We start from the raw sequence: 23,205 nt of genomic DNA, 5'->3' as shown, positions 1-23,205 counted from the left end.
GTTCAAATTTTATCATTGGTGACAAATACTATTATTTCTTTCCTTTCTAACACAGGATCGCTTTGTTCACTGCCAAGAAAATACCTGCCAAATATAACCAAGTCTGAGTACTATCACTGTCATCTGTCCTTTCAAGTCACAACAGTGGTGATCCACAAAACAGAACAGCGAGTTTGGGCTGTAACTCAAACAACCACGTGAGGGCTTTTCCTCAAGCAGGAAATCACGCAGTCCGGGGCTTGAGGTGTGCTTCCCATTGCATCACACAGAACATTAAGAAAATGTGCACTCACTGGGTCAAGACATAATCAAATTCATGATTCGTACTGTTTCATCAGGAACATTCTTCAGCGAACCCCGTTCCTTTCTGCCCCATGCAGATATGTGGTGGTGGTGAATATAATGGCTCGTGCTAAGGTGTGGCAATTTTACCCACCATGGCTTTTACACGAATCGTGCAAATGTCAACACAGTAAAAAAAAAAAAAGGCAAATAACACCTTAGTGTTGTTACAAAAATAGCTTTGAATTCGCAGACCCCCAGGGTCTTTGGAAACGGCTTTTTTTTTTTTTTAGAGATCCTAAGAGAAACATCTAGAGTTTCCCTACTTCACCAGGTCCTTGCTTACAAGCTATCTCCCCTACTTGACTGCCAAATTCTTCACAGCAGAGAGTCAGATCTCTGCGACTAAAACAGAGTAGGGCTCAAAGATTCAATCTTAACTGAAGGAGCAAACTCAGGATGTTATTCATATACAGGGCGCTTTAAGGACTAAAGAGTAAAGCTCTAGGTCAACTCAAGAAATCCCACAGGCCTTCTTCGCTGAGATGTTCAGGACTATAATGGTGCGTACATCTATGTCTAATTAGCACAGCTTTCTAAAAAAAAAAAAACTATTTATTTGATAGAAACCACACAGGCACTCATAACAAGTGGATGGAGGCACAAAAAAGTGCTTCTAAGTTGGGACAAGAGCTCCAGAGGAACTGCCGATGCAGTCTAGAGGCTCCCAGAAAATGGTCAAGGTCCACCAATCGACACCAATTACTAGTTACCCTTTCACTAGGTTTTCTGGTTCAGTGAAAGTAGAGAGGAGGACTTACAGGGTCTATTCTCGAGGGAAAATGGACAGTCGGGGTCTAGGGAAGTTTCTGATTATGGCCTCTGACAGACCAACATCTCCTATGAGGTTAACTACCTCTGTTAGCTACTCCACACTTGTTTTCGGTCATCCCCCCGCCACCCCCCCACCCCCGCGCCCCTTGCCCTGCAGTGATCAGCTGTGCATCATCACAATGGATACTGCATAAAGTGAGCAAATCAAAAAGGAGAGAACTCCATTTGGGGGGTTTTGTTTGTTTTTGTTTTTAAGTTAAAAGGACAGTCACCAGAAGAATCCGAAACAAAAATTCATTAACAGTGGTTCTTCTGGATAAGGGGAAATTCAGAATGGAACAGAGAGAGGCTTTACTTTTTCTGTAATGTTTGAACTGTTTTCATCCATAGACATATACTGCTTTTCTGATATAAAACATTGTAAGTAACAGTTTTGCATACAAAAAATGAAAAGAGCCTGTGTGATTCACTTTAGCTGTGAGAAGGGAAGGAGGATGTTGGAAAAGATTGCTTCCAGTCTGAGGTCTGTCTTGGTGAGGGAGAAAAAAATCTCCAAGGAAAAGGGTGAAGGCAGCATTCAGGAGTGGCTGCACCAAGAAGCTTGGCCTTAAGGAGAAAAAGACGCAACCTGTGAGGTTGTTTGCTCCTCCCCACAGCGAGGCAGCAAGATGTGGTGACCACAGAGGTGGGTGGGAGTCCAGTCCTGGTGGATACCATGGCAGATGCCCTGGTTAACACAGTGATGTCAACAGAAGAACACTGGCCAGGGCTCAGAACTGGCTGCACATAGCAGCCTGGCTTCCTCATCCTATAGGGGGATGGAATTACCGTTACCTCACAGAACTGGGGCAAGGACAAAGTGAGATCATGTAACTTAAAGTACTCAATACACTGCGAGGCAGGACTGCTCTTTGGGAATCAAACTTTTCATCCATGAAACGTGAGGATGGATTACAAGGCTCCTTCATATGCAGGTGGTCTTGAACAAGCTAAACCATACCTACAACTTGGAAAGACCTCTTCAACTGTTCTATTTCAAGCATGGTGATTTCACAACTTATCATTTAAGCCCAAATAAGCTACTCTCCAAAACAGATCTCTTCTCACCGATTCTGAAAGGACTTCCCAGCAATATTGTCTCTGTAGGAATCAAACAAAACATGGTATTGATCTCGGCTCCATTCCAGAACCACCTAGGGAAAAAAAGAAAAGAAAAAGAAAGTGTTTTCTTTGCATCAAATACTGAGAGTACATAACTTTCATTTCATTTAATTTCATTAGGAATTGCTAAAGGACCAAGGCAACAGAAATAAAAGGAAAAATAAACAAATGGGACCTAATCAAACTTACAAGCTTTTGTACAGCAAAGGAAACCATAAACAAAATGAAAAGACAATCTACAGACTAGAAGAAAATATTTGCAAATGATGCGATTTGTTGACAAGGCCTTAATTTCCAAATTATACAAATAGCTCATGCAACTTAACAACAAAAAACCAAACAACCCAATCGAAAAATGAGCAGAATTAAACAGACATCTCTCCAAAGAAGACATACAGATAGTCAAGAGGAACATGAAAAGATGCTCAGCATCATTAATTATTAGAGAAATGCAAATCAAAACTACAGTAATGTACCACCTCGCACTGTCAGAATGGCCATCATTAAGAAGTCTACAAATAACAAATGCTGGGGAGGGTGTGGAGAAAAGGGAACCCTCCTACACTGTTGGGTGGAATGTAAATTGGTGCAGCCACTATGGAAAACAGTATGGAGGTTCTTTAAAAAACTAAAAATAGAGCTACTATATGATCCAGCAATCCCACTCCTGAGCATATATCCAGACAAAAAAAAAATTCAAAAAGATACATGCACCCCTATTTTCACAGCGGCACTATTCCTAACAGCCAAGACATAGAAACAATCTAAATGTCCATCAACAGATGAATGGATAAAGAAGATGTGGTACATATATACAATGGAATATTACTCAGCCCTAAAAAGGAACGAAATAATGCTATTTGCAGCAACATGGATGGAACTAGAGATTATCATACTAAGCGAAGTCAGAAAGAGAAAGACAAAGACCATATGATATCACTTATATGTGGAATCTACAATATGACACAAATGAACTTTTATGAAACAAACAGACTCACGGGGACTTCCTTGGGGGTGCAGTGGTTGAGAATCTGCCTGCCAATGCAGAGGACATGGGTTTGAGCCCTAGTCCAGGAAGATCCCACATGCTGCAGAGCAACTAAGCCCACGTGCTTTAACTACGGAAGCCCACTCACCCTACAGCTCGTGCTCCGCATCAAAAGAAACCACTACACCAAGAAGCCCATGCACCGCAATGAAGAGTAGCCCCCACTCGCCACAGGTAGAGAAAACCCCACATGCAGCAACAAAGACCCAACACAGACAAAAAAATAAAAAATAAACAGTTAAAAAAATAAAAAAGAAAGAAACAGACTCACAGACATAGAGAACAGACTACTTGTGGTTGCCAAGGCGGATGGGGAGAGAGATGGAGTGGGAATTTGGGGTTAGCAGATGCAAACTATTATACACAGAAAGGATAAAGAAGGTCCTACTGTATGTGACAGGGAACTATATTCAATATTCTATGATAAACCATAATGGAAAAGAGTATTAAAAAAGAATGTATATTTATTCAATAACTGAATCACTGTGCTGTACAGGAGATTTACATTGTAAATCAACTATATTTCAATAAAAAATTAAAAAAAAAACTGCTAAAGGAACAGGTAAAGCAATAAAAATTCATCTAGACACTGTGCTCCATCCAGATGAATAAGCTACAAGGATAGTTACACAGATATATAAATAAAAGCTGCAGTTTCTGGCCTGTAGAAGGGGGAGGGGAGTCAAAGGGATTTAGAAGTAAAACTGTGCACCTCAGATTGGGACTTGAACCCACATGCTGGGACTCAAACCCAGCCTACCCAGACTGGGACTCAAACCCACACAGCCCAGACTCAAACCCAGCCAAAACCCAAGATCTTCCAACTGAGATCACACACCTGGTTTCAGGACTTAATGAAGCTCAGGTTCTTGATGTCTCATCACAGAAAGAAGTCAGTGAGAGACAAAGTGATAGGTAAGAAGTTTGTTTAGAGATCTAGAGAGAAACACACACTGCAGGCAGAGTGTGGGCCATCTCAGGTGAGAAAGGCACCAGGGTATGGGGTTGTCAGTTTGTGTAAGGGTGGGTAATTTCATAGGCTAATGAGTGGGCAGAGTATTCCAGAACTGGGCCACAGCCCACTTTCTGGTCCTCACACTCAGTCATGGCGCCTGGAAGTTGACTTGTCCACCATCTTGGACCCATCTGGGTCTAATCAGTTTAAGTCATATCCTCAGGCTATGTCATTCTTTCAAAGGTTGTGCCCTGCCCCCTTCCCTCCTGTTTCAGAAGGATGTGATATGAGAACTGGGTCTTGTATAACACGTTCACCAGGCAGGGAGAAAAGGCCAGTGCCAGAAGGGCATGTCCAAAGGTTGAGAGGCAGCAAGGAAGTTGAGGGCAACTGTTCCACTGGCTTTGGCTGGGGCACAGGTAGTAAGTGCAGAGAGATGGTGCTGGGAAAGGGAGCGGGGCCCTGGATGTGCCGTGCTGTGCGTGCCATGGGAAATGGAGGCACAGAAGGATTTTAAAGCAGCTACGTGAGCCATCCAAAACATGGGAAACTCTTCTCCCAGCACAGCAGAGCACAAGCTAAACAGAAGGGACTGACATGGTATGGGTGATGGTGACCTTACTATCTGTGAGGTTTCAGCCGATGACCTTGCTAACATTTCAGGAGAAAACGGAGAGCTTTAGATAGGAGTTCCCTCATGTCTGCAGCCCAAATCTATAAACCTACCCACACACGCCCCATTTTCTTCTTCATTCCCTTTACCACACAGCAAGTGTCTCCCCTCTTTGCAACATCTAATCTCTGCCTACTTGCTTTGGATCTCATCAGCTCGGTCTTCTCAAGACCTTGCCTTTCTCTTTTCCTCTCAATAGGATTATTCCTATCAGCATATCAATATATTCCAGTATCTCAGAAAAACCTTCTCTTCCCTCCATACCCCCCTCCAGCTAGTCACTCTACTCTGAATTTTCTGTCTCTTTCAAGGGCAGGTATCCTTAAAGAGTCATCTCCTATTCTCCCATTCACCCTCCAGCCGCTCCAATATCACTTCTGCCCTCACCACTTCAGTGGCCTTACCAAGGCCTCCATGTTGTCAAATCCAATGACATTTTCCTGGTTGTGATCTTACTCAGTTGGTAGCGGTCACCCAGTGCCTCCTTCCTGAACCACCTTCTTGGTTTTCCTCCCATCATGTGGTGGCTCCTTTTCAGTCTCCTTTGCCAGTTCACCCCTTCATGTGACCTTTTAATGTGTCCTTTCACTCTATTCCTCTTCCTGGAGTGCCTTCCTTCCTGCCAAGGCTTCTTCTGGTCCTATTCTACCAACCACAGGATGTGGCCCTGCTACACTGAGATGACTGTGGAGCCCCAGTCATTCAGATTTCATTCCAGCCAGAGAGGAGAGAAAGGGAATATATGCCCCTCTTTTAAGGAGAGTTTTGGAAGCTGTACCTACCCCTTCCGTTTTTATTGGCCAGAACGTAGTAACGTGACATCTGGTTACAGCAGAGGACTTGCAGACCTATATGAGCTATAATTGTTCATTTCTTTTCGTAACATTCAGGTGTTTCAAGATCTGGCCTCTGCCTACCTTTACAATCTCACTTCACTGGGATGGTTCATAAACACCGCAGGTTAAATTCAACGCATTGATTTAAAAACAATTTCTTTTATTTAGGTATGTACATATGTATGCATGTATGTACTCCCTCATTTATTTACTTATTTATTTATTTATTTATTTATGGCTGTGCCGTGCAGCATGCAGGATCTTAGTTCCCAGACCAGGAATTGAACCTGTCACCCCTGCAGTGGAAGCACAAAGTCCTACCCACTGGACTGCCAGAGAATTCCCAAAACGATTTTAATAGTCCCACTTGATGTATTGATTTAAAAAGGATTGATTTTAAAATAAGTTAGGTCTAATATGCCTGGTACTAGATTTATAAAGAGAAATAAGCTAAGTTACCAGACTTCAAGGAACTAGAGTTGATTACTTTTAATAAAGGAATTTATTGCTAGCCACAGCTGCACTGAAGGAGTACCTGACTCTTTTGGAAGATACCAGCGAAGACGTCCCGGAAGAAGCAACTTTAGTGGAAGAAGCAACGTTAGCAGAGTCTTAAAGGATGAACAGAAGTTTGTCAGCAGCTCAGCTGAGGAATAAGAAGTGTTAGAGGGGACTTCCCTGGTAGTGCAGTGGTTAAGAATCTGCCGGCCAATGCAGGGGACACAGGTTCAATCCCTGGCCTAGGAAGATCCCACATGCCGCAGAGCAACTAAGCCTCTGTGCCACAGCTACTGGGCCTGCGCTCTAGAGCCCTCGAGCCACAACTACTGAAGCCCATATACCTAGAGCCCGTGCTCCACAGTAAGAGAAGCCACAGCAATGAGAAACCTGTGCACCACAATGAAGAGCAGCCCCCGCTCACCGCAACTAGAGAAAGCCCACAACAACAAAGACCCAATGCAGCTGATAAGTAAATTAAAAAAAAAAAAAGAAGAAGAAGAAGAAGAGTGTTTGAGGGATTCGCTACCACACTGGATGGGGGAGTGAAGGAGAGGAAGCAAATGAAAGTGATTGCTAGGTTTTCAGTATTTGTAGAATGAGTGACTGAACAGAGAGGGGGTCATCTAATGACATGAGAGGAACAGGTATAGCGGGGATGAGAGCTGGTGGGCTTCGAGGGTCCCATTTCAGTCATGGTACACTTGAGGTTACAAGTGCATACACCTGGCCTGTCCAACTGGATCTGCAAACTCCCAGAGGAGGAGAAATGAGCTCTACCTTTGATATCACACAGTACCAAACCCAATGACAGGAACACAGCTATGAAATGCCATCTATTTTGCTAAATATAAACTATGTATCTATTTTCAGTAATACAATTGTATCTATCTGCATCAGCTTATGAGCTCAAAAAGAAGTGATTCTCCATCAATATCCCCCTGTAGCTTGCAAAAGGACAACCAGTGTATCTATTATTTTTGTGAAACAAACCACAAAAAGTAAAGCTCAATATAATTGTCCTTGGCTAGCAGGGCTACCTGGAAGGTGGGGAGAAAACATCAGAGAGTGTGCTTCACAAATGGCTGAGAAAAGCTGACGTGCTGTATGTTAATACAACATGCCTTCCTTTATCAGATAATCTCACCATCTCCAAACCACTCTGGTGTATTAGAAAGAAAGGCAATAGCAAAGAGTCCTTATCTAACATGTTTAGGAACAGTCTTCTATTCTAGCCCAGAGTTCTGCACTCTTGGATCTTGGGAGAGGTGGTAGGAATGCTGGTTTATTACTTGGCCTGCGGGTTTTTATCTTAGCTCTGTCACTTTTATGAGTGACCTTGAGCAAGTTACTTAACCTCTTCAGGCTATTTCTTCACCTGTAATATGAAGGGGGTCTGACCAAACTGTCTTTGAAATCCCTGCTGGTCCTAAAAGTCTATGACGTAAGGGGGCACCCGGCTGCATGGCTGACACTGCGTGACTTGCCTTTGTCCTCCCTGTGCCCACACGTCAACCCATGAGGACACCATGTCTCTTCCTATCTTCACCTCCTCTGGGTCTTTTGTCCCTACTCCTAAGCCCATCAACATTTGAACTTGATCCTCTTCCATCATAACCATTTCTCTTTTCTGCTTATTCCTGTCCAGTAAACCCTATTATGAAAATCTTTCCAAACTTTTCTGGATGAATGAGTAACATGCTGTATGAGGAATGAAAAAGGAAGCTTGTGAATCAAATAAAATTCATCGGGACTTTCCAGGTGGTGCAGTGATTAAGAATCCGCCAATGCAGGGGACATGGGTTCAATCCCTGCCCCAAGAAGACCCCACATGCTGCGGAACAACTAAGCCCATGCGCCACAACTATTTAGCCTGCACTCTAGAGCCCGTGAGCCACAACTATTGACCCCATGTGCTGCAACTACTGAAGCCCTCACGCCTAGAGCCCATGCTCCGCAACAAGAGAAGCCACCGCAATGAGGAGCCCGTGCATTACAATGAAGAGTAGCCCCTGCTCTCCGCAACTAGAGAAAGAAAGCCCATGTGCAGCAATGAAGACCCAACGCAGACAAAAAATATTTATTAAAAGAAATTTTTTAATAAAATAAAATTCATCTAAGGGTTAGCATCAGATCATTTTCTTAATACTATCAAGGATGGAAAAGAGTAGAAATTTGAATATGCGATTATAAAATTGTTTATTTTGGGGTAAACTGTAAAAATATAAACACCTTCCAAACAACAAAAAAGCCAAAAAAGACTTAAACTTGCAATTAGATAGTTTTCAGCCATTATTAGCAGTACACAAGACCAGAGGAACGGGTTTAGAGAAACGCTGACAACTGTTCTTGTACAAAGCCTTTCCTTATTCTTCAGCCCAATCTGAAAGCTTCCTTCTCAGAACTCTGAATATCTTCTATCGCTATCACTTATTTGGAAATCAGTTGCCCACTGCCTTGTAAAACTTCTTGCCCGGCATCATTTAGCTTTTTTACTGTTATCTGCCTTTCACCTGATGTTATTAGCATCCTGACAGATCAAACTGCTCAAGTGTAGAGAACTACTTACAATTCTGTTTATTATCACTTATACCCAGCACAATTCATTACATACCATCTTCTTCTTAATAAATATTACCTAATTACTGCTAGAGTGACATAAGAGAAGGCTGGATTTGGGAGCCTCCTGAGCAAACCTCCCAGTTCTCCTGCTTGGTAGCTGTGTAACTATCTTGGTAAGTTACGAATGTGTGGGCCTCAATTTCCTCAACTGTGTACTAAGTACTAAATCTATTTCACCAGTCTGCTGTGCTGCTGTGGTAGGACAGTGATTCTCCCATGATGTGGGCAAGTAAAAGGTATGGGGAGCGTGCTGGGCATACTGGAAGCTGAGCACAAACAAGCTTAACCTCCGGAAATGCCATCATGTTTATAACAGCAAGACAGTTAAAACATTCTATTGGTAGTAATGCAAAATTTTTATGGAGAAAAATGGAAAACTGATGTGATAAAAATACAAGATACAACACTGACCTTCAAAAAATGTGCTACTTGCCATTTTGAGCTATTCCCCCCTCTTAAACACACACGCGCAGGCGTGCACACACGCACACACGCACACCCCTTCTCTCTACATTACTCTCCTCAGAGGACTTACTTTTCTGTTACTAAGTGTAGTCAGTTGGTAACAATTTAAGACGCAATGAACTAAAACACTATTTATTAAAATACTACATGAGCTCTGAAATACCATATAAACAAGGTACTATTAATAAAGAATTATAACAATCAACCAAAGGTAGTTTATTCTACTATAAAAATGTTTATCACTTTTAAGACTCCATTTTAATAATCACAGCATTCAAGGTTTTCAAGGTCAACTGCTGGTTAGTCTTACAAAATGGCAGCCAAAGTCAGTTTCAACGTGCTGATCGCAGAGGAGAAGGGGTGTATACACACACTTACGAGCACCATCGTGCCAGGCGCTCCCCGCAACGTATCCCCGTAACAAGGTACCAACTGTGATGGCCCAAAGAGACGCTCCAGGCCAAGTCGCGGTGCGTGTGATGGGGCTGAGGTTTGAAGAAAACCAACTCCACGGCCCACGTTCCTGTTTAGCCTGGCCCAGGCTCTCTCAGCTTCACCCGGCTGCCTCCTCCGATGCTTATTTACACAGGGCCAGCTTTGTCGAATACACATTAAAGAATGTGGTCACTCAACCAACTGAACCTGGTATGTTTATCATCCCTAATTCAAAGGCCCATAACTGCTTCCCTGGCGTGTTTATAAATAACTAAAGTCACATAATGCATCTGTGTTTTTCCTTAGTATTTTTAGAATATCTAATAGTCCTTCAGCTGGTTTGTGCACACAAACGCTACAATTTTCAGTTGATAAACTTTTTTCAGCTATAAACCTGGTGCACACTTGTTGATGATTTTGATGATCCCAGAAAAGGACCAAATGCATGCCTGTGGTAGAGTAATAGTGAACAAGGTGCAAGCCCCATAATTCTTAGGGGATTCCTCATTAAGAAAAGGAGGAAGATAATTATTAAGAAACAAACTGGTATACAGTGTAAGGATCATAAGATTTACAATCAGAAGATGTGAGTTTAGGGACTTCCCTGGTGGCACAGTGGTTAAGACTCTGTGCTCACAATGCAGGAGACGTGGGTTCAATCCCTGGTTGGGGAACCAAGATCCCACATGCCAAGGGGCAACTGAGCCCATGAGCTCTAGAGCCCATGCGCCACAACCAGAGAGCCTGCGTGCTGCAACTACTGAACCCTGCACTCTGGAGCCCGTGAGCCGAGCCACAACCAGAGAGAAGCCTGCATGCTGCAAGGAAAGATCCCACATGCCACAATGAAGATCCTGCATGCTGCAACTAAGACCCGATGCAGCCAAATGAATAAATATTTAATAATAATAAAAGAAAGAAGATGTAAGTTTAAATTTGGTGCTTATCAATAATAAAACCTAGGGCACTTCTCCATTTTCTTCTTCTGTAGCATGAGGATATTAATACCACTTATTTCACAAGACTTTTGATAAGATCTGCAAATCCTACGGGGCTTGTACAATACTCACTGCAAACTGCTCACAGGTCTCTTTAAGACAGCATTTATATGCTGCAATATGATTAATTCATCTGTTTAAATGTCGTCTATACCTCTGTGAGCAATTCAAAGCCAGGAACTTGATCTCTCTCGTTTTTAGCCCCAGAACCTGGCAAAAAATAAACTTTCTAGAATGAATGAACATGGCCACCAGTTTTACAAGACAAACACCTTGGAACAGCTTACCCTCCATAACTTCCTGCTTTCAGACCCATTCCCAGATAGTCAAGGTAAAGTCTAAAGGCTACAGGTACAGAGAGACAACAGCAGGCTTCAGTACACAAGGATGCAAAACACTCTCTATAAAAACACATGTCCTTTTCTCAATGTTTCAAATGTAGAGATGTGACGTGCTACCCTGTAAAACTTAAGATGCCAGGGCTCTCCAAATTCAAGCAGCAAGAACTCTAACTCTGACAGAGCTTTTCATATATTGATAATCCCACCAGAAGTTTATAATACTCCCAAATTACAACAGGTTCCTCATAGTTTCTAAAAACAATATATCTTTGCAATGAGGCACTAAACGAGAGACCAAACTATCTTAAAGATATTCTAAGCTTTATCTTTTCCTACGAACCCTCCTCCTCCGATACCAATCAGGAAGTGGAACCTGCTCATCACCAGCAGTGTTCTCTAATCACATTTGATTAAACACGCTCGTCTTCCTGCCTTAGTCCGTTAGGGCTGCTCTGACAGAATACTACAGACGGGGTGGCTCATAACAGAAGTTTATGTCTTATAGTTCTGGAGACTAGGAAGACTAAGATCAAGCTGCTGGCAGATTTGCTGTTTGGTGAGGGCCCGCTTCCCGGTCCATAGATGGCCATCTTCACGCTGTCACCTCACATGGTAGAAGGGGCAAGGAGCTCTCCGGGGTCTGTTTTATAAGAGCACTGATCCCACTCATGAATGTGGAACCCTCTGACATAATCATCTACTAAAGTCTTCACCTCCTAATAGCATCACACTGGGAATAGTTTCAGCATATAAATTTTGGGAGAACACGCTCAGTTCATAGCATTTCCTAACACAAAGTGGCTAAAAGACTGACCCATTTCATATTAGGCATTGAATGGTTATTAAAACTGGGGTGATCTCCCCTTTCCACCTACAGGAAATGATCCAAACCCAAGATGCACTGACCACTATTTACTCAAACATTAACTGAACTCAAAGATACTTTTCTAGACAACTTCTACCTTCTTTGAATTCTTCACAGAATTAGATACACAACATACATCTGTTGACCATCTTAAAGGGCACAAAATGGGAACCAGGGCTTTGTCCTCAGGGAGCTGACATCCTGTTAAGGACTAATCATTTACTTCCATGAAATGACGTAGGAGTACTTATTGTTCAGCTTCTAAATGAGTACAGATTAAAATAGATTACTGTCAGGGAAAAGGAATAATCTAGGATAGGGTTAACCATAATAGTTTCACAAAATCTCTCTCCTTTTTCTAGGAGAGAAAGCTGAGATTTTTAAGGAAATAAAGGAGCAGTGACAAAGGAAGGATTGCCACTGCGGGGAGAAGGGGAGGCAAAATAATAAAGGAAATTGTGTTAAAAGGCAGAATTAAGAATGTTAAACCTTTAACAGTATACTTAACTGTAAAGAGTTATATCTGAAGGGAAAAAAAAGAACCTCTTCAATCACACTTGAATAAAAGGAAAAGGGGAAAAAAGAAACTACTAAAGATGGTTCCCAAATGTATTCAAACTGACTTTCTGGGTACATATATGTAGCTTTGTTTTACAGTTCAGTTGATAGAATCACAGAATTGTACAGGGAGGACTTTAAATCCAGTGCCCTACTTTAAATCCAGAGTTATAGCAAGTCCTGCTATAAAGTCCTTGCAAATTGTTACTCTACCTATGAGTTCAGACCTGCACTGTCCAAAAAAAATGGTATCCCTCCTAGCCACATGTGGTTATTTAAATTAAGACAGAATAAGTTAAATTTAAAACTCAGTACCCTGGTCACATTAGCCACACTTCAGGTATCCAACAGCCACATGCATTTAGTGGCTACTGTACTGGACAGCTCAGAATTACAGACTATTTCCATTACTGTACAAAGTTCTTGGACAGTGCTGCAGCTATTCAATCCTTAAAGATTATGTACGTGATTTTAGACAAGTCCCTTAAAGCTCTATAAATTCCAAAATAATTCCTTATCCCATAAGTGGTTGCTATTAAAAAAAAAAAAGTGAGCTGATATATATCCACCTATTCTAATAACTACAAAGTACTATAGGAAATATAAGGTATTAAGACTATGAAAGAACACTGAACTTATTTAGTCCTTCAAGGGACTCACAGCCTACCGGGGAGACAAATATGAAACAACTGTAATTTTTTTTTTAACTTTTTATTTTTTTATTTTTTACAATAAACTGCATATATTTAGTGTGTACAATTTGGTATCCCAATCTCCCAATTCATTCCCCCCCCAACCCTCCCCTCTTTCCCCACTCAGTGTCCATATGTTTCTTCTCTACATCTGTGTCTCTATTTCTGCCTTGCAAACCGGTGAAACAACTGTAATTTATCATGTGAAAAATGCACCCAAAGTGTAAATAAAAGTGCAATTGAACCTGGTAAATATTTCTGTTGTAACTATTAAACCAGAAGCCAAAACTAGTCAAACTAATTTTTTTTCACTTTATTTTGGTAAAATTTAATTGACATAAAAAAGTTTAGTGAAATGAGATAAAGTTTTACAAAATATCTGCTTGTGTGCTTACCATACTTATCTCCATCAACAAATGAATTTTATCTCATGCGAAGTATGAGATAAAATTTTACTCATATCTAAGTAACAGACTTAGATAAAAACATTTTTTAAAATTCACCAAGGAGGGCCTCCTAGATGGTGCAGTGGTTAAGAATCCTCCTGCCAATGCAGGGAACACGGGTTCCAGCCCTGCTCCAGGAAGATCCCACATGCCTCGGAGCAGCTAGGCCCTTGTGCCACAACTATTGAGCCTGCACTTTAGAGCCTGTGAGCCACAACTATTGAGCCCATGTGCCACAACTACTGAAGCCCACGCACCTAGAGCCCACGCTCCGCAACAAGAGAAGCCACGGCAACGAGGAGCCCGCACACCGCAACAAAGAATAGCCCCCGCTTGCCCTAACTAGAGAAAGCCCGCATGCTGCAACAAAGACCCAACACAGCCAATGAAGAAATAAATATACACACATACATACATAAATAAATAAAAATAAAACACCAAGGAGAGTTCTCTTTTTATGAGTATGAAATGCAGAGAAGTCATAAATTAGGCAAAAAGAACATTACATATTTTTTAAATGTGAGGCCATTTAAAAACCCCCTTCCTGAGGGGCAATTAGCAATATGTATCAAAGGACGAAAGAAATGGTCATGTCTTCTATTCTGGCTAATTCCACTTGAAGAAATACATGCCAAGAAGATCATCATAGGCGCACCCAAAGACTTCTCTATAAATATGATAGTAACCATTATAACTTATACATATAAAACCTGAAAATAGCTTAAAAACTAAACAATAGGTAATCGGTAAGTATATTAAGGAACAGTCAGACAAACACTATGAAGCTATTAAAAATTATGAAGTTTTTGGGACTTCCCTGGTGGCTCGGTGGTTAAGAATCCACCTGCCAATTCAGGGGACACGGGTTCCATCCCTGCTCTAGGAAGATCCCACATGCTGCACAGCAGCTAAGCCCATGTGCTACAACTACAGAGCCCACGTGCCACAATTACTGAAGCCCATGTGCCCTAGAGCCCGTGTGCTGCAGCTACTGAAGCCCACATGCCTAGAGCCCATGCTCCGCAACAAGAGAATACACCACACAGCGAAGCCCACACACCGCAGCCCACACACCGCAACAAAGAGTAGTCCCCGCTCGCCACAACTAGAGAAAGCCTGCATGCAGCAACAAAGACCCAACACAGCCAAATTAATTAATAATTAATTTAAAAAACACTCGGAAAAAAATTTTTAATTAAAAAATAAAATAAAAAATAAAAAACACTGGAAGGTGAAAAAATATTTTTAAAAATTATGACGTTTTAAAACAATTATTAAAAAATTAACCTGGGAATTCCCTGGTTGTCCAGTGGTTAGGACTCCAAGCTTCCACTGCAGGGGGCACAGGTTCTATCCCTGGTCAGGGAATTAAGATCCCATATGCTGTGTGAAGTGCCCCCCCCCCCAAAAAAAAATTAGTAACTTAATTCAGTCGGCCAACAAATATTATGTGGCACCTTTCTAGACTCTGAGGACACAGCAATAGCCAAAACAAAATGCCTTCCTTTGTGAGGTATACAGACTAATCAAAGGTTAAAGTGTTTGATAAAATATGTGAAAAAAGCAGCAATCAAAACTATCCGTCTGGAACACGACCTCAGCAAAGTGGCAGAGCAGGCAACTCAATCCCTCATCCCCTTAGAAACACTGAAAACCAAGCAGAAACTGCCAGAACAGGAAGACAAATCATGTATGAAATATCCACTGTATGAAATATCCACTATATGAAAATGTTCAAAACAAGCAAATCCATAAAGACAGGAAGTAATTAGAGGTTACCAGGGCCCAAGGGGAGAATGGAGAATTACTGTTTAATACCAAGTTTCTGTTTGGGGTGATGAAAAAGTTTTGGAAGCAGACAGTAGCAACGGTTTCACAACAACATAAATGTAATTAATGCCACTGAGTTATACACTTAAAAATCATTAAAATGGCAAATTCTGTTATTTGTGTTTTGCCACAAGATTTTGGAAGAGAAGTAAATCACCACAATACTCCTCCCAAAAGAGTAATGAACAATTCTCTGATCACAGATTTGACAACTCAGATGAAATAGACCAAATCCTTGAAAGATACAATCTACCAAAGCTCAAACAAGGAAAAATATATAATCTGAATAGCCTATACCTATTAAATAATTTGAATCAATAAGTAATAATCTTCTAAAACAGAAAGCAACAGGCCCAGATGGATTCACTGGTGAATTCTACCAAACATTTAAGGAAGAAATGATACCATTTCTACAATTACTTCCAGAAAACGGAAGCAAAGGGAACACTTTCTAACTCACTCTATGAGAAAATTACAAACCAATAACTCTCATGAACACAGATGGTGAAAATCCTCAATAAAGTGTTATCAAATAAAATCTAACAATGTATAAAAAGAATTATATAACATAACTAAGTGGGATTTATTCTAGATATACGTCTTTGAATGCTGGTTCAACATTCAAAAATTAATGTAACCCATCATATCTACAGGCAAAAGAAGAAAAATCATACGAGCATATCAACAGATACAGAAAAAGTATTTGACAAAATTCATCACCCTTTTTTTTTTTTGGCTGTGCTGCATGGCTTGCAGGATCATAGTTCCCCAACCAGGGACTGAACCCTTGGCAGTGAAAGCAAGGAGTCCTAACCACTGGACAGCCAGGGAATTCCCTCAACACCCATTTTTTATTTAAAAATAAAAAATAAAAACCTCTCTGCAAATTAGGAACAGAAGGGAACTTCCTCAACTAGCCTGTTTCCAGGTGAAATTAACATTTGAATTAGTAGACTAGTAAAGCCGCTTGCCAGCCCTAATGTAGATAGGCCTCATCTAATCAGTTGATGGCCTAAATAGGACAATAAAGTTGAGCAGGGGAGAATATCTTCTGATCCTACTGCCTTAAGCCATAACATTTCTGCCTTCTAACTTGAAGTGAAACATTAGCTCTTCCTGGGTCTCTAGGCTGCCAACCTTCAGACAGGTTCTCAGGCCTTTGGAGTTGGACTAGAACTACATCATTGGCTCTTCTGGGTCTCCAGCCTTGCTAAATGCAGATCTTGGTGACCTGTCAGCCTCCACAATCCTGTAAGTCAATTCCATATAATTGGTCTATTTCCATACACACACACACATACGTGCGCACATGCATGCATGCACACATATACATATATCCTATTGGTTTTGTTTCTCTGAAGAACCCTAATATAATTATATATCAACTAATATCAACTAAACCTATATACTGTCTATTAAGGTTCAATTTAGAAACTGATCACTTAGGTGACTTTTCCATATTTAGATACAGGGGAATAGTATCTGCACTCAACCTCTTGGTTCCAGGCTCTATCCTAGGGGTTGAGGACCAGTGGTGAATAAGACAGAAAGGCTGAGTAAGACAGAAACCCTCCTCCCACAGAGCTTACATTTGGGGGGGCGGGTGGGGGGGGGGGGGAAGAGATGGGACATTAAATATGCACATTCACATTTTCAGACTGAAATTAAGTACTATTTTAAAAAAAGAAGAAAGGGGGGATATAAAAAGGAATGACCTGCTGAAAGAGGCTGCTTTAGGTTGGGTGGTGGGGAAGCCCACCTGAGAAGGCATTCCTGAGCTGAGACCTGTATAACAAGAGCATGTCACATGGTGGTCTGGGGGCAGTGCTCTCCAGGCTCATGGGACAACAGTACAAAGGTCCTAAGGCAGACACAAACCTAATGTGTTCAAGGAACGAAAAGAAGATGGATGCACCAATTCTGAGCCTAAACCTCAGGCAGGTTTGTGTGCCTTTACCACGGCCTTGAGAAGAACATGCTAAGGTTGGCCCGCCAGTCTCAGGAGGATGAAAGACACGTGGAGCAGAGCCAACCAAGTCCAACCCAGACGAGCCAACTCCCACCGGACCTGCACATCCTAGAGAAGAAATAATTGTCATTTTAAGCCAGAGATTGGCAAAAACCTATCCACTAAACATCTTAGGCTTTTCAGGCCATATGGTTTCTGCCACAACTATTCAATGTGGCTGTTGTACTGAGAAAGCAGCCATAGACAATAGTATTTAATGAATGGTCATGGCTATGTTCCAATAAAACTTTTATGCATGAACAATGATATCTATAATTCATATAATTTTTGTGTGTTATGAATTATTCTTCTTTTAGTTTTTTAAAGCCACCTAAAAAAATGTAAACTCTATTCTTAGATTGCGGGCCACACAAAAACAGGTGTAGGGACTTCCAGGTGGTCCAGTAGTTAAGGCACCATGCTTCCATTGCAGAGGGCGCAGGTTCAATCCCTGGCCCAGGAAGCTCTGCATATGCCATGTGGTGTGGGGGCAGGGGATGGTGAGGATATACGTGTTCTTTGTGTGGGCGGGGGGGGGGGATGGATCGTAATGGAGCAAGAGTGGTGAGAGATGACAGTTGCATATATTTATATTTGCATAATAGAGGTACCATGTATTTCTTCTTAAATGCTTGGACCAGAGGTTCTCAACCTTTTCGGTCTTAGGACCCCTTTATACTCTTAAAAATTATTTAAGATTCTGAAGAGTTTTTAAATTTTATGTGGGTTGTATCTATTGATATTCACCATATTAAAATTAAAGGTGAGGAAATTTTAAAATATTTGTTCATTTAAGAAGAAATAAACCCATTATAGGGCAATATAAACATTTTTATGAAAAGTAACTGTTTTCCCAAACAAAAAAAAATGTAGTGAGAAGAGTAGCATTGTCTTTAATTTTCACAAATTTCTTTACCCCATGACAACAGAAGACAACTGGAATTTCTGTGTGTTCTGCACTCAGTCAGCTGCAACGCCACAAGTCTGTTAAGCCTCTGGAAAACTTCACTGTACTCTCGTAAGAGCGTGAGCAGAAGAAGGTAAATAATGCCTTAGTACTATTATATAAATAGTTTTGACCTTGCAGATCACTGGAAAGGATCCCAGGCTACCTGTGGAAGACTGCTGGCTTAGGGGAATGGCTTACTTTTAAATGTTAGAGTCTCAGTAATTTTGAAGTATAGCTGTCCTTCGGTATCGATGAGGACAACCACGTCACCCCACAGATACCAAAATCCACAGATGCTCAAGTCCCTTATATAAACTGTCACAGTACGTGCACATAAACTAGGCAATCCTCCCACATACTTTAAGCCATCTCTAGATTATTTACAGTACCTAATACAACGTTAAATGTTATGTAAATAGCTGCTGGCACACTTGCAAGTTTTGCCTTTTGGAACTTTTTAGAATTTTTTTCCCCCAATTTTTTTTTTTAATGGCTAAGTAGGACTTTATTTTTAGAGTTGTTTTAGGTTTACAGAAAAATTCAGCAGAAGGTACAGAGAAATATTTCCCTTACTCCTTATCTCTCATTTTTTTTTATTATTAATACCTTGTATTAGTGCGGTGCATTTGTTACAATTCATGAACCAATATAGATATATTATTATGAACTAAAGTCCACAGTTTACATTAGGGTTCTCTCTTGGTGTTGTACATTCTATAGTTTTGACAAATGCATGATATCACATATCCACCATCTCAGTATCATACAGAATAATAGTTTCACTGCCCTGAAAAATCCCCTGTGCTCCACCTATTCATCCCTCCTCATACACAGTTTTTCCTTTATCCAGCTTTTGGGACCCACAGGAACCCAACAACCTCCATAATGAGGACTTTGCCAGCATGAACAAAGGTGGCACCTGGAATGACCTCTCTTGCAACAAAACTACATATTGGATTTGTGAGCGAAAATGTTCCTGTTGAACCCCAGAGCTGAGGTTGGGTGGGGGTCTGTACCTGGTGCCCCTCAGCTCTTGGACCTGAGAACTTCCTGCCCTTCTGAGAACTGATGTGGACGCGCCCTAGATGGAACCAGCAACCTGGATGCAGCAAGTTCCCTGGTGTGCGAGTCAGATCATCTCTAGGGTGAGGACTTGGGGGCTTGTTCAGTTGGATGGTGTCTTAGTCTGTTCAGGCTGCTGTAACAGAATACTGTAGACTGGATGGCTTATAAATAACATATTTATTTCTCAAAGTTTTGGAAGCAGGTAAGTCCAGGATCAAGGCTCAGAGAGGTTCATATTTAGTCACAACCTGCTTCCTGATTCATAGAGGCCATCTTCTCACTAAGTCCTCACATGCTGGGAGGGGTGAGAGCTCTCTGGGGTCCCTTTTACAGACACTAATCCCATTCATGAGGGCTCCACCCCATGATCTAATCACCTACCAAAGGCCCTACCTCCTAATAGCATCACACTGGGAGTTGAGATTTAACATGTGAGTCCCCCCCGGGGGCGGGGGGCGATGGCACACGACTCAGTCCATAGCAGATGGTGAACTGGAGGGACACCAGGTCTCAGTGATGGTCTCCCAGTTCTGGGGTCTGGAGGAAAGTCACCAAGTCCCTGATCATGGCTCTTAGGAAACGATACCAACTCTGGGAGCTCCAGGTCTGACACTGACTGAGCTGGAAATGAAAGCACCCTGGCTCCTCTAGACCATGATGTGCTGGGACTGGGATCCCTTACGGCCTACCTGATGGGGAAACAAATATTTTCAATGCCTGGTTGGTTGAATATGTGGATATGGAACCTGCAGATACGGAGGGCCAACTGTACTTTGATATGTTATTTTACTTTACATACCATTCAGTAAGGACAATTTTAAAACAAAGAACTTGCCCAAAGTCAAGCAATTCATTAGAAATAGATTATGCCATTTTCTAAAAGCAAAGACATTGTTCTTTCAGGCCTTTGTACAATTATAAAGATCAACATGCAAAGCCTGCTGATTCTGCAGCACTGCACCCAGTGTGGCAGGTTCACCTGGACCCCTACTACGCCCCACAGTCTCCTGCCCCCAGTTCTCCTTCACCTGCAATTCACCGCCCACATTACCTCAGAGCAACTGTCCTAAACACAGATCTGACTCATCACTCTTGCTTAAAACCATTTGAATGGGGCTTCCTAGGTGGCACAGTGGTTAAGAATCTGCCTGCCAAAGCAGGGGAGATGGGTTCGATCCCTGCTCTAGGAAGACACCACATGCCGTGGAGCAACTAAGCCCGTGCGCCACAACTATTGAGCCTGCACTTTAGAGCCCGTGAGCCACAACTATTGAGCCCATGTGCTGCAACTACTGAAGCCCACGTGCCTAAAGCCCGTGCTCTGCAACAAGAGAAGCCACGGCAATGAAGAGCCCGCGCACCACAATGAAGAGTAGCCCCCACTCACCACAACTAAAGAAAGCCCGCACACAGCAAAAAAAAGACCCAACACAGCCAATAAAATAAATAAATTTATTAAAAAAAAACATTTGAATGGTCCCCATCTTCTTGGAGTCACTCTACAGGCGAGTCCTAAACTGGCCACTGTCTGCCTCTCCAGGTTCATTTCCAGATACTGGGCTGCAGCCCTTCAGAACCACTTCTATTCTAGAAGGTGAGGGCTACCTCTCATACCCACACCCTTACACCTAGAGCATCCTTCATTTACAAGGGGGTAGGGATTCCCCTTTCTTCCCTCAGCCATCTCCTTCAAGATCAAGCTCAGATGTCACCCTGAGAAACTTTCCCTGACACCCACCAGGCCTAGCTCTTCAACTTAACTTATCACAACGCATCTTAAGTTTGTCTATTTGCTGGCCTGTCTGGAGAGTGAGTTCCTCAACAGCAGAAAGAAACTGAACCATCTTTGTGTCTCCTAAGCGGTAAAGTACCCACCTAGAGTACATACCTCCATTGATCTCCGCTGAGTGAACTCATGAAAATTTGGTAAAGAAACTTTATCCAATCTAGAATTAGTCAGAAACAAAAATGAAGTTAATGGAAAGAGGTAATGAAGGGGGGATAAACTAGAACCTAAAAAAGGAAGCAATTTTAAAGGGGGCAATTGTATGCGTTTGAGTCTCCCTGCACACAAGTATGACTCTGTAATATTTCTGAAAGATCACTTTTTTTCCTGCTTAATTTAGTGTAAGCATGAATCACACACATGCTGACTAATCACCTGCTAAAGATACTGCATGTGGATCACAAGACTGAAACAATCTAAAGACAGTAAGAGCTTAAAAAGATATATTGTGAATATACATAACCTATCACAGCTACACTTGTTACATTTTAGAAGGAACTGGAATAACATGTTATTGTAAAGTGCAGGCTGTATTAAATTAATAAGGCACTTGCTCCCTATGTTTTCATATCACCCATAATAAAGCACACTCAGGTAAATAAATCACTGTGAACTTTTCTACTCTGTCTCTTAAGAAAAGATTAATTCACTCTTCGATGTGAGCTTCGACATCAGCCTAGAAGGTAGGTGCCCTGCTGTCTTCGTGAGCATTGTGGTCAAGGGAAGGACACTGCTGGGATGGAGCATCTGGCATTTAATTAGCATTTACTGAGCACCTTGCACCAGGCACTATGCAAGGTGCCTTATGTACTTGAGGCATCTCAAACCACCTTTCCTCACAGGCTCAATCACAATCACCAAGCAAAAACAAATACTTGTAAGTATTCATTCAACAAGTATTCACAGAGCACCTATAACAGGGTCTGGGAGGACAAATGAACTTGTCTATCTTGTCCCAAGATGTCAACGGAGTGTCTGGCACATAATGGAACATAAAGGCCAGATGATTTTGCCTCCTAAATCTCTCAAATCTGTCCACTTCTCCTTATCTGCCCTCCACCAGCCTAATCCAAGGCCCCTGCAGCCACTCTTTTTTTTTTTTTTATAACTTTATTTATTTATTGGCTGTGTTGGGTCTTCATTGCTGCACGTGGGCTTTCTGTAGTTGAGGAGAGCGGAGGCTGTTCTCCGTTGCAGTGTGGGAGCTTCTTGTTGCGGTGGCTTCTCTTCTTGCAGAGCACTGGCTCTAGGTGTGTGGGCTTCAGTAGTTGTGGCATGTGGGCTCAACAGTCGTGGCTCGCAGGCTCTAGAGAGCAGGCTCAGTAGTTGTGTTGCACGGGCTTAGCTGCTCTGTGGCACGTGGATCTTCCCGGACCAGGGCTCGAATCTGTGTCTCCTGCATTGGCAGGCAGATTCTTAACCACTGTGCCACCAGGGAAGTCCCCTGCAGCCAAATTCTTCTTCCCTCTAATTTAGGGTTTCCCAACTTTGGCACTACTGACATTTAGGGCCTGACAGCTCTTCGCTGTGGGGGCTGTCCTGTCCATGATAAGATGTCCAGAAGCATCCCTGGCCTCCCCTCCTTAGATGCCAGTACACAATAACCTTGAATGGCATCTACAAGTGCTGGCAACAGGGCACCACCCACTGCACCAACCTTCCCTAGATCCACACCTTCTCTTGCTCTCCAGCCTCCAGCCACATGGACCTTCGTTCATCTTCTCAAATGTACCCCAACTTCAACACCTTGATACAGTTTCCAAAGCCAGACACAGCTGACATTTGGGGCTGGATAATCTTTGCTGCTGGGGTCTGTCCTGTGCACTGTAGGGTGTATAGAAGAATCTCTAATGCTAGT

At 42.1% G+C, this 23,205-nt stretch overlaps 1 protein-coding gene across 5 annotated transcripts in view; it reads right to left on the bottom strand.

Annotated features, from left to right (window-relative positions):
- GNPTAB (N-acetylglucosamine-1-phosphate transferase subunits alpha and beta) overlaps positions 1-23,205 on the bottom strand; it is an 82,085-nt gene that overhangs the window by 49,890 nt on the left and 8,990 nt on the right. For 4 of the 5 annotated variants that reach the window (XM_057742438.1, XM_057742436.1, XM_057742441.1 and 1 more), the window contains exon 2: positions 2,224-2,309. The exons of the other annotated variant lie outside the window; for it this stretch is intronic. In XM_057742438.1, the coding sequence (XP_057598421.1) occupies positions 2,224-2,309 (86 nt within the window). The remainder of the gene's footprint in view (positions 1-2,223; positions 2,310-23,205) is intronic. 5 annotated transcript variants of the gene reach the window in all.

Source organism: Hippopotamus amphibius, chromosome 7, assembly GCF_030028045.1.
Source record: "Hippopotamus amphibius kiboko isolate mHipAmp2 chromosome 7, mHipAmp2.hap2, whole genome shotgun sequence".
NCBI classification, from domain to species: Eukaryota; Metazoa; Chordata; class Mammalia; order Artiodactyla; family Hippopotamidae; genus Hippopotamus; species Hippopotamus amphibius.
This window is presented reverse-complemented; position numbering and strand designations above follow the sequence as displayed.